The sequence below is a fragment of the Sorex araneus genome, chromosome 10 (genome assembly GCF_027595985.1).
Source record: "Sorex araneus isolate mSorAra2 chromosome 10, mSorAra2.pri, whole genome shotgun sequence".
Classification (NCBI taxonomy): Eukaryota; Metazoa; Chordata; class Mammalia; order Eulipotyphla; family Soricidae; genus Sorex; species Sorex araneus.
The window spans coordinates 13,315,524-13,328,395 of NC_073311.1; the positions used below are offsets into that span (position 1 = coordinate 13,315,524).

The 12,872-nt window shown below is 37.7% G+C and overlaps 1 protein-coding gene across 2 annotated transcripts in view; it reads right to left on the bottom strand.

Moving 5' to 3' along the window:
* The window catches only part of PTPRR (protein tyrosine phosphatase receptor type R), a 310,632-nt gene that overhangs the window by 53,549 nt on the left and 244,211 nt on the right, over window positions 1-12,872 (bottom strand). For both annotated transcript variants that reach the window (XM_004602668.2, XM_004602669.2), the window contains one exon: window positions 3,158-3,344. In XM_004602668.2, coding sequence (XP_004602725.1) covers window positions 3,158-3,344 — 187 coding nt within the window. The remainder of the gene's footprint in view (window positions 1-3,157; window positions 3,345-12,872) is intronic.

Below are 12,872 nucleotides of genomic sequence, written 5' to 3' on the forward strand. Positions count from 1 at the left end.
TCATTTTATAAGAATATAGCAAATATTCTTTTTTTTTTTTTTTTTGGTTTTTGGATCACACCCGGCGATGCTCAGGAGTTACTCCTGGCTTTGCACTCAGGAATTACTCCTGGCGGTGTTCTGGGGACACTATGGGATGATGGGAATCGAACCCGGGTTGGCCGCATGCAAGGCAAACACCCTACCTGCTGTGCTATCGCTCCAGCCCCCTAGCAAATACTCTTATTCAGCCAAACTCTATGGTGTGTTCCTCCAATGGCTGCTGAGGGAAGACTTAGAATAGAAATAGAAATAGAAACTCTAGGGAAATGTATTAGACCCAAAGTCCAGAGCGCTTGCAGCTGACAGGGAGAAAGCAAACTGTCTCCAGAAAGGTCCAAATGAATATTTAAAAGTAGATTATATAAAATACTTTTTTAAATTTAAAAAACATATTCTGAAAATTATGTTTTTTAGATTTACAAAGGGTGACTTTTATAAGGATACTATGACATAAAATAACTTATTTTAGCTCATTTAAATATTTTATTAAGCCTCCAGTGAGAGTTCAGCCTCATATTCATTGAAATAAAACAATTATGTTGATATTTTCTCATTTTTAAAAGAAATGATAAAGTAGTTGAAATTGTTTTCATTTTTAGTCAATATGAAAATTAGAGAAATGTTTTATTATTATTATATTATTATTATATGAATTTGAACTTGATCCACAGAAAGGAGTAAGATTGTTTTGGAGGATGAGGGACTTTCCAAGCAGCCTCAGGGACCCCTGGGGTCACTCCTGGCGCACTTGGCCCCGCTGTGCTTGCTGAATGCTTCAGTGCTCAGGCTGCTGCCCAGGCATGGGGGTGCTGCTGCATCCAGAACCTTGCAGTACTCGTGAGTTCTGTGGTGCTGGAATTGGACCTTATGCATGCTAGGTATATCTCCAGCCCTTTGGACTATCTTCCCAGCCCCAGGTAGTTTATTTCTTAACAGAATTTCCTGAAACTGCATTATGTTAAATATTTATGATATTCATTCCTACTCTAACTCCAACTAAATGTTAAAATCTCTGAGGTTTTAGATTCTAGCATAAGCAAAATGACGGACTGTTCCATAGAAACCACACGTCCATGGCATGGCTGGTAATTTTAAGCAGGCCAATGTGTTTTGGAGAAGCCATTAAGTAGGAGATGTCTTTATTCCTTTCCCACCCCAGCAGCTTTTCTGGTATATACTGACAATTCATTATCTTCCAGCATTACATGTCTTTCTTTTTCTAAAGTCCCTTTAATATGGGCCTTTCCATTCCATTCAGAAGCATGTCACATTGGATCCATCTTGGAGAATAACGCACTGCTATCTATACTTTTAGAAAAGGTATACTAAGTACACCTTAGGATTGCTGTGGTGGTATTTGACTGTTCTTTCCTTGTTTGAGATCTCATTTTCTTCATACATAAAAGTACAAGCACTATAAAGCCAAATTTTAAAATGCAGGTTTGCATTTTGAACCGATCCTAGAATTTCTCATTAATTGTATAAAACAGACATGACAAGATATACAACTGATTTAAGATTCAAGGTGGTTCCCCCCTATCTCCCCACTCCCCAGGGCAGAGGGCATACCATGTCTATGTTCAGGACTTACTCCTGGCCCTGTGCTCAGGGTCACTCCAGGTGGACTCAGAGGACCAAATGGTTTGCTAAGGGTCAAGCCCAGATCAGCGCATGCAAGGCAAGTGCCCTGCCCACTGTACTATAGCTCTGGCCCCACAAGGTGATTTGAAAAGGGAATGGATAACATTCATTGGATAGCAGCTAGATCCAAGAAGGTTTATTCTGTCTCCATCCTCTCTGGATGGTTTTGTGAATTGTTATCTCCAGAAACAATGATGTATAATTAACATTTTCAGTCCACACTCCATCTTTTTTTCTGTGCTCCTCATTTAATTAATGAGACTTTATTTCATTGCAAAGCAAAATTGAACAAACACAGAAAAATAGGGAACCATCCCTTTCTTCTTAAACCCTTTTCTTAGCTTCTTCACCCAATTCATCTGCTCTACAGCTGCTTGTAGATTTTCTCCAGTTTTCTCTCTTCATTTATCAATAATACTATATAGTAGGCAGCTTATTGTAGACCACCATCATAGTTCATATGTTGTCTCTAGAAATTCCAAAATATCACTTTCTAATACTGACTCCTCTATGCTGATCTTCTATTTATTTTTTTAAAAATATGTTTTATTTTATTTTATTTTTTTTTGGTTTTTGGGTCACACCTGGCAATGTACAGGGGTTACTCCTGGCTCTGCACTCAGGAGTTACCCCTGGCAGTGCTCAGGGGACCATATGGGATGCTGGGAATCGAACCTGGGTCGGCCGCGTGCAAAGCAAACACCCTACCCGCTGTGCTATTGCACAGCCCCGAATATGTTTTATTTTAATTTAAATTATTTTTAGTTTGGGGGCTACACTTGGGTGTGTTCAGAGGTTACTTCTGACTCTGTGCTCAGAACTCACTCTTAACAGTCTGTACTATCTCTCTAAAGCTTCTTTCCCCTTTTTTTTTTTTTTTTTTTTTTAGTGTTTTGGACCATACCTACTGATGCTCAGGGATTACTACTTGTTCTGCACTTGGGAATCACTCCTTGTAGTACCCGGGGGACCAAATGGGATGCTGGGGATCAAACCCAGGTCAGCCACTGCAAGGCCCTTCCAGCTATACTTCCTGCTTGTTCTGGCCTCAAGACTCTTGAGAGATCTTTCAAAACACAATATAACATCTTAAATATGTCATAAGATTCAGGTTGTTTTTTATATCTTACAGTTCAACCTTTGTCTCTTCTCACTTAAATTTCAGTGCTCCAATTGTACTGAACAATTCAATTCCCCAACAGCAAGTCTATTCCTTTCTTTTTACCTATTTCTTGCCATTTTATCTGGCTAGTTCCTCCACATATTGACTCATTTTTGCAATCATGTTCTAGTTTGACACCTTATCAAGGGCTGATGAGATGGAGAGATGTTTAAAACCATTGCACCTAAACCTTGTGAATAGTAGCCGTTGTTTACTGCAAGCTACTGGATTGGAGGGAGGATCGTTTTAGTCTGAGTCTACATTACCGTGTTATGTATCTACTGAAGATTGAATAATAAAGAGTAGGCTCACCATGAATTCACTTTGGAGTAAGTGTGAACTTGCCACGACATCCCGCAGCTGTGACTTTGTGAGAATGCGGCTGGCTGATTGCAGATACTCCATTGCTACCTTCTCCCGTGGAGTTGGGATAGCCACAAAGGGATCAACATTGCCCAAGCTACTCATGTCCAGTGTTAGAGATACGTTGGACCCTCGTCTATATGGGAGAAGAATGGCACTAGTTTAAACACCACACGAGTAATATCGTCATAAAAAATCATTCATATTTTGCTATATACCAACCATTCAGTGAGAAATTTGACAGAAATAAGAACCAAATGTCTTTTTCTCTTGTGGTGCCATAATTGACTATATCACTCTCCATAGCTGGATTTTTTTCTTTTCAGAGTTGGAAAAAATATTAAGGGATATCCTTGTTATTGAAACAATAGTATTACTAATAATAAATGAAAATTTAGAAGAAGTAATTATATTTTAATTGAGAAACCAGATGACATATATGTATGCCTGGTAGTCTAGCATATAAGTCATATAGCCATCTAATATTTTTGCATTCATGATATTTTCTGACACATGATGCTCAAAGGAAAAATTAACTATCTTGTCTAATTATTGACAGCAAAGACATTTTTATACTATGTATTATTTACAACTTCTGGGTCAATTTCAAAATCAAGCTTTCAAATATACCACATATATGTGCAAATATCATATTTGTGTATATATTTATACATGTTTGTGTAAAATATTAAATTCTGTGGGTACTATGGAGATGATACAATTTATATTTTTCTCCTGTAATGGCCATGCGACCTCTTTATTTTTATTTTATTTATTTTTATTATTTTTCCCCGCATGGCAGAGACTGGCAAGCTACCCGTGATGTATTTGTTATGCCAAAAACAGTAACAACAATGTGCTCTTTGTGTTCCTGGAGTGAGCAGATGCCATTGGACCACACTAGCACGTGACAGGGACGAATGAAGACGTTACTGGCACCTGCTCAAGCAAATTGATGAACAACGGGATGATAGTGATACAGTGATACAGTGAATTCCCTTCCTTTTGTTTGGAGGGTTTTTTGTTTGGAAAGGGGGCCCCTTCCAACTCATAAAGTTTCAATGTTCTGAACAGAAGGTGTATGTACTTTCAATTAAAAACATTAGTTATATTGAATCAGGGCGTAATAATAAAGGCATCTGTGAGATTGAAGATCAAAGTCAGAGATTATAGTCACAGAATTATTAAGTTTATAAGGGTCTTAATGAGACCAAGTGGCTGGTAACCCAAGGAAATAAATAGCAGGTCAAAACAAATGTGATCATAGATGGTCAAAATAAATGCTATACCCTGCAAATTATTTATTTTGAATAGCATTTTACATATATACTAAGAGATCACATCAGGATACTCTCAAATGACTAGAGCTTAGTTATTAGAATACACAGCAACAAAAATCACTATCAACATATTCTATTTCTGGTTGAAGCTTTGGAACTATTCTATAGTTTGATGTGAATATCATAATTTTTGTTCATTTCTAAATGGCTTGTAGTTATAGTTTAATTTTTGCTTTAACATTATGGTAATTTAAGTGTTTGTCCATTTGTTTTCTTTATTTAACTTTAGTTATAGTACATGGAGATCAGAGAATGGCTGAAGTTACTAATGTTTGAAATATCTTTGTCTACAACAAATGTAATGATAATTTTCCTAAATATATTACAGTTGATTTGCTGGCAATTAGTTTAATTCTTCATATTTATTAATATATGTGCACATTTGGTGATATATAGTGATACAATTATTAGGCTATAGGTTGTATTTTAATATTGTTAGATATTAGAGAAATTTTCATAAAATTTTCCTGATTTTTTTCTGCTGGATTTATCAGAATCTGTAATGAATATGTGAGTCTTCAATAATTGTTTTGCTATTTTTCCTTATATCTGCAACACATTATTTTTTTCTTTTTGGGTCACACCCAGTGGTGCTCAGGGGTTACTCCTGGCTCTGCAATCAGGAATTACTCCTGGCAGTGCTTGAGGGACCATATGGGATGCCAGGGATTGAACCTGGGTCAGCTGCGTGCAAGGCAAACACCCCCCCGACACTGTACTATCGCTCCAGCCTCCTGCAACTTTTGGTGCTGAGGTGGGGGGTGGGGTGGTGATATTATTATTAATTTAATATTGTTATGACATCATTATAAAATTATTATTATGATAATATTGTAAGTATCACCAATGTGATAGAGGGGATATGAGTCTCCTTCACTCTGTGTGTGTGTGTGTGTGTGTGTGTGTGTGTGTGTGTGTGTGTGTGTGTGTGGTGTAGTTGGTGGTGATGGACAGTGTTTCTGAGTAGGAGGTCAAGAGTTGAGGAGGAGTAAACAGTGATTTTAACTGGGACAAAAATCTTTAATTTTGGTGGGAAAACAGTTTTAATGTTTCTCAAACCAGTTCATTCATTGTTTTTAAAAAGTATTTTATTCTATTTTATTGACAGACATCAGAACATCCTGGTTCTGATAATAAGTTGTCTGTTGGTCTTTGCTTTTAAGTGTATTTGTGAGACTAGCTTTTGTTGGTTTCAGAGAAATTTTAGTAAGGAGTTAGGGCAGAGATTAGTGAAAGGCTTGCTACTCAGATGCCATTTAAACCATTGTTCCTTTCAGTCAACTTCCAGCCTCCAAAGACAAGAATATCCACAATCTGTCCATTGGCTGACACCCAAAGAACAACGGTTTCATGCACGGTTTCTCCATCAGGTCAGGTCAGAGAAGCTCTCTGCAGCAGGAGGCATTTGAGTTGGGCCTTCAGGTAACATTTAAAGGGCACATATTTGGCAGAAGGTTATTTCAGAGAGATAGAACCTAGCAGGAGAAAAAGAGTGGGAGCAGGAAATGGTAAGTTTTTATTTTTTGTTTTTTGGGGTTTTTTTTTGCTTTTTTTGAGTCAAACCCAGCGTTGCTCAGGGGTTACTCCTGGTTCTGCACTTAGGAATTACTCCTGGCGGTGCTTGGGGGACCTTTTGGGATGCCGGAGATTGAACCCAGGTCAGCCGCGTGCAAGGCAAACGCCCTACCCGCTGTGCTATCACTCTGGCCCCGGAAATGGTAAGTTTTTAAAGAATGGAATTGAAGCTGTTTGAGCTCAAGATTATTGCATAAAAATGTATTTCACAATGGGGGGGGCAAAGTTATAGAAATGAGAAAAAAGAAAGAGTCATAGAACCACAAAAGCAGATTTGCCTGACCAAATCCAGGTCAGAGAATATTTAGATTTTAGAACACTTGGTCATTTCCACTTGTGTTGCTACAGGAGACCCTGCCCAAATCTGGGGGAGAATAAAATCTTCAGAAATTCTTAGGTCTGCTCATTAAATCCATTTGGTTTAATGGATTAAATTAAATCCATTTGATTTTATGAGTAAATTTTCTAAGGAATCTGTGATAAACCAGGAGGCACAGGAACACTTTCATGCAAATTGCCTTTGTGAGGAAGAATGCCTTTTTGTCTGGCAAGGGAAGAAAGGAAGCTAATATTTATTAAACATTTATTATTTGCCAAGCACTGTTCTAAGCACTTTCACATATGTTATCACCATCTTCACAGCAGCTCTCTGGGATATTACTTTCCCCCACTTAGCAGGTGAAGAAATAACTCATTTAGGAACACAGAAGGGGAACGGAGATTCCGTCTAGGTTTGAATATAAATCTTTCTTCTTTGCCGTCCCCAAACAAGAATATGGAGGAAAGTTTTCTGTGAAGACTATAAAGTCGCTAAGGGGAGTTGGGAATCCATTGTTGGTGGGAAGATGAAGATTCCTGAAGGCTGTGTGGAGGTAGCAGGAGACTCAGGGCGAAGATATCCTCTCTACAGTATATTCTTATCTCTGCCCCACTCCTGCCTTTCCCACGTCCTTGAGCTCAACCTTTAGTTTAGCTATTCAGCATCTTTGGGTGACTAGGGATGTGGCGCAGTGGTAAAGTGAGTATCTTATATGTAGGCGACCTGGGTTCGGTCTTTAGTACTGCCTCAAACCAAACCAACATCTCTTTATTTAATCTCAATTTCCTCCTTTTATCCCAAATGAATACTTAAGTGTATCTGCATCAAAAGGCTATTACAAATATTTATCATATAATTTCAGTGCACTGCTTATAAATAGTGATGCCTGACAAAGTTAAATTTAAGCAATAATAAATGAAGTCCTGCATCACTCACCTTCTGCTTCTCAACGAGTTGGTTTTATAATATCCTCACAAAAAAGCCAACATGATTTGTACTGAAATTAATATTTTTAATCTACACCGTTGCCACAAAAGAAAAATACATCCTTCTTGATAACCTATTTATCTGAAAATTTCCTTTTATTATGGCAAATCCACTTCCCCTGAACCTTAAACAATTCCAGAACACTTCACCTAACACCTCAGACAATGTCTCAAAGTTCAATTAGAGAGTTAACTCGCTAGGCAGTTGACCTTACAAAGACCATTTTCCACAAAACATCCCTTATCATAGTAAGTACTCTCTTATCCTGGCTGTGAAATATTACCATAGGATGTCATTAACATGGAAAAAAAACTCTGCTTTTGTTAATTCTTATTTTCAAGGAACAAACAGAATTTAGGTTAATTGAAATACAGTGGCCTTAGGAAATCTAATCAGTAGCTTCAAATTGAAAATATCACCGATACTTAGTCCCCTTTGCTTGCAGAACATTAAACCTCCATGCATACCTAACATATATTCATATATTTACTTAAAATATTTTTATTATGAAAGTAAAAATTGCTCATTGTAAAACACTTATAAGATACAGATGCTTAAAATAAAAAAATTTAAATCACGAGTCCCATAAATTTCACTGGCATTTTAAACTGACATGCCTTCATAGGCAGTAGTAGCAAGGCACATTGTTTCAATTTTTGATTCTTTGGTTATATATTAAGGATAAATACAGTTTTTATATGACTAGTGCTCATTTACCAGTTTCTACTTTTTGAGAATTATCTGTTCACACTCTTTTCTAAATTTATCTTGTACCAGTCCTCTGTTATCATGATGGTAACACATTAATTTTAGACATACATGGTGCCTAGATACAATATTATCGCCTTAAATATCAAAAGTCAATTTATAGACAGCATATTTATCTTTTCTTTTGTAGTGTCTTACATTGTTTTAACAAATAATAAATAGATATTTTCTTGAAATTTTAGATCGCTTGTTCATTTTTTTTGGTTTTTGGGGCCATACTCGGTCACTCCTGATTGTGCTCAGGGACCATATGGGGTGCCTGGAATTGAACCCGGGTCTGTCTCTTGCAAGGCAAGTACCCTACACACTGTACTATTGCTATGGCTCCTGAGACTTTAGACTTTTTAAAGTTATTTGTTTGGTTGGTTAGTTTTGGGATCACACCCAGCGGTGGTCAGGTTTTACCCTTGGCTTTGTGCTCAGAGATCTCTCCTGGAGGGGCTCAAAGAACTAAATGTGGTGAAAGGGATTGAACAAGAAATTTCAAAAAAGAAAGCAAACGTTATAAGTTACATTAGGTCAGATTAAAATACAGTGGGCAAAATCTAAAGAATTTAGTGAATAAAAATAACTGAAATCATAGGAGAGCTGCTCCTTTAATGAAAGCAGAATGTGGACAACTAAAGAACACAAATCCTTCTTAAACGCTTTGCTTCTCTTTTGTTGTGTAAGTCTGGACAAACTGTTTAGAGTTTTTTATGCTTCAGGATTGCTGCTGAACAAAAGGGAACATAATAAAAAGCTTTATCAAGCTCCCACTGCAGCACCAATTATTATTTATGCCAAAAATAAATAAGAGGGAGGAAATTCAAAAGATACCAATGCAAACAATTGAAGGAAAAAGCAAATTCTTAAGGAAAGGTAAAAGGAATGCAATAAACAGCATACTAATTACAATTAAATAAAAGGAAAACATGTATAAATATTATGTAGGGGCCAGTGTCACACATCCATTTCAGCAAGATAATATAAACAAATCTCTGTTGAAATAGTTTAATTCTGTATCACTGATAACCAGAGGTGGATGAACAGACAGCTACAAGGACACTGACTTTGAGTTGGAAAAACTTAAAAACTAAGTGTTTTTATTTTGTGGTAATAGGACTATTTGCAGGATTTTAAAAGCTGGATTAAGAGAAAAGTTATCATTTCTATCATAATGGCTACCAGCCCTTTACTAGAGAGTATAATCTTTACTAAAATTTACTAAGTCTTTTTTTTCTTTTACTTTTGGATCACACCTGGTGATGCACAGGGGTTACTCCTGGCTCTGCACTGAGAAATTCACCTTTGGCGGTGCTCAGGGGACCATATGGGATGCTGGGAATCGAACCCAGGTTGGCCGCATGCAAGGCAAATGCCCTACCCGCTGTGCTATTGCTCCAGCCCCAATTTACTAAATCTTAACTAAATTCTTACTAAGTCTTTTGGTATACCTTGGTCACTGAGAAGAGTGACACGCATGCTTTGGTGCCTCATTTAGTACCCAACGAAGGATGGAAAAGGAATAGAACAAACCCAAACACATGATCATTTGTCTGTAGTCCAGGAAGATGTACTTCTGAAACTACTGAATTATAAAATTAAATTTCAGTAAGAAATGGAGGTATCTGCTCATCCTTCAGAACCTGAAATGAGAATGGACAAATGATACATCCTAAAACTAAAAGAATTTAGTACAGAATGATAAGAGATATGATCTTTTGAATTTCTCCATTCCAAATACTGAATTTTGCCCAGTAAAAATAGAAATAGCTTGTTCTTAGGTCTCCTTATTAGTGTACACATCTACTCCTGTGTAGTGAGAAGTAAGAATTTTAATATTGATGTGCTTCCTAGGGCTGGAGTGATAGCACAGCGGTGGGGCATTCGCCTTGCACGCAGCCGACCCAGGTTCGATTCCTCTGCTCCTATCGGAGAGACCAGCAAGCTACCGAGAGTGTCCCGCCCGCATGGCAAAGCCTGGCAAGCTACCCAGGCGTATTTGATATGCCAAAAACAGTAACAACAAGTCTCACAATGAAATGTTACTGGTGCCCGCTAGAGCAAATCAATGAACAACGGGATGACTGTGGCTGTGACTGTGCTTCCTGGATGTGAAATGTGCTCTCGATGAGGAAAAAAGAATAGACGCCTGCCCACATTTCAGACAGACTAACACCAGAGAGGCAGATGCAACCTGACGTAATCACAGATTGCATTTGGGATGTCCTTGACAGGATCGTAGTGTTGCTTTGTAACCACGGAATGTACTCCCAATCATTCATGGCCTTGAGATACTCTTGACCTTGCTTTGCAAAAGATATGCTTGAGGATTTCTACTTCCCTACTCTTCTGCCAGCTGCCTGCAAATGTCTCCCCTGACCACATCAGATTCCCCATAAAATGAAACTACTAATCTTTCTGGAGACCCCATCTTTTGAGCCCACCTGTGTCCTTGGGCATAATAAACCCGAATCCTCCCAAATCAGTGCATGCTCCTTGGTTTTCCCGCTGCTCTCGTAAGAATTTCTGCAACTCTCTAAGACCTTAGGCTCAGCCGCCTCTCCATGAGATAACCAGAATTATCATAAATTTTAAATGTCAAGCACCTTGTTCCCTTCCCAACCTTTTTTTTAGTGATTGAAATTTACTCATCCCCCCTATATATTTTGTTTTCTAGTACATGTCAAGTTAAACAGAAAAGGAAAAGAAAATACTATGTCGATAAAAGTTATAAACTGGGCTTCATTGTGTGAATGGACTGGCTTCCTCAATTTTTAGAAACTGCAGATGCTACAACTTTTAACTACCAAGGGAAATGGTATTTAAGAAATGGTTTACTATTTCTCTTCATTTTCAAATAATTTGTGTATTGGATTAATCCTCTTCCTGGATCACTTGACAGATGAGAAGGTATAATTATATGTGTGTGTGTGTATTCCACAGGACATCAAAAGACCGAGTGGCCGCGCCCACCAACGAGATGGTCAGGCTTCTTCATCAAAACCCTGAATGAACAGTTTGAGGCTCTTCCTTCCTGGAGCAAGCAGATATCATTGGGCTACACTAGCACATGACAGGGATGAATGGAGATGTTACTGGCACCCGCTTGAGCAAATTGAAGATCAACGGGATGACAAGTAATACAAGTGATATATCATACTAAGAAAGTTAATTTGTGACTGAAATTTGAAGTCCTTAGAAAGATAAATGTGACATGATTGTAACTTTATTAATTTCTGGAAGCAAAATACATGAATTGGCATATGACCATCCAAAATAATTTTCCTAAGGAAATTCAGAAGGAAAGATATGTAAGAAGAATCAAAGATACGATCCATGAACTTGGCATGCCAGGAAGCCAAACCAGATATAAGAAGGTAATAAATAAATAAATAAATAAGAAATAATATTTCCTAAATAAATAGAAAATCTTAAAGCATAGAGAATATTTGGGTATCAAAAGTGACTTTCTTACTTGTTAGCTCCTACTTGACTTGGTAGGATGTTGTTCTCCTTTTTAAATAAATAGATATATTTAAATTTTTCATGCAATGATACCAGGCATTTTACATATGTACAAGAAAAGGCAAAGTTCACAATGCCTTTCTTTTTCATTTTACAAAATAAAACTCAAGAGTCAAGTGAATAATTTTAAAAATTAAGCATGTCACATTGCTCTCTAAGCACTGACCCTGGAAACTGAGTTTAATGTTTGTACGTCACTTAAGCATTTTCCATTTCAGACTCCATAATCAGTTAGTGGGGATAGTAATAAAACCAACTGGGTAGATTCACACTATGAAAGTTAAAGGAGCAGGGATATATTGGGTGAAGGAACTGATTGTAGATGAGTTCTTGCCTGCACACTAAATTTTCAAGCCTTTCTCAAATTAACTTTTTAATTTACTAAGAAAAATAATAATATATGTCTATGCACTTTAAAATTCTCCTTATGGGGGCTGGAGTGATAGCATAGCGGGTAGGGCGTTTGCCTTGCATGCGGCCGACCCGGGTTCAAATCCCAGCATCCCATATGGTCCCCTGAGCACCGCCAGGGGTGATTCCTGAGTGCAGAGCCAGGAGTAACCCCTGTGCATCGCCAGGTGTGACCCAAAAACCAAAAAAAAAATTCTCCTTATGTGATAAATGCATTATTTTTCAAGTCTACTTACAATTAATTGCAATATGATATGACATGTTAATTATAATAACTATGTAGTAGCTGTTACATATCACTGGAGCTATAGCACAGTGGATAGGGCACGCAGACAACCCAGGTTCAATTCCTCTGTCCCTCTCGGAGAGCTCGGCAAGCTACCGAGAGTATCCTGCCCTCACAGCAGAGACTGGCAAGCTACCCATGGCGTATTCGATATGCCAAAAACAGTAACAAAAAGTCTCACAATGGAGACGTTACTGGTACCTGCTTAAGCAAATCTATGACCAACGGGATGACAGTGATACAGTGATACAGTGATGTAGTAGCTGTAGTAATTCTTACTTTATTCATATATGACTTACTTTATTCATATATGACTACGTGGGACTATTGGTGTGTGTGTGTGTGTGTGTGTGTGTGTGTGTGTGTGTATGAGCATGCGCACGTGCATATACTGACAGCTATTTGAAGAAAATGAGGTTGGTAAATTTGGTTAGCAATTAAGAGTCAGTAGCATTTTTTATAGGCAAA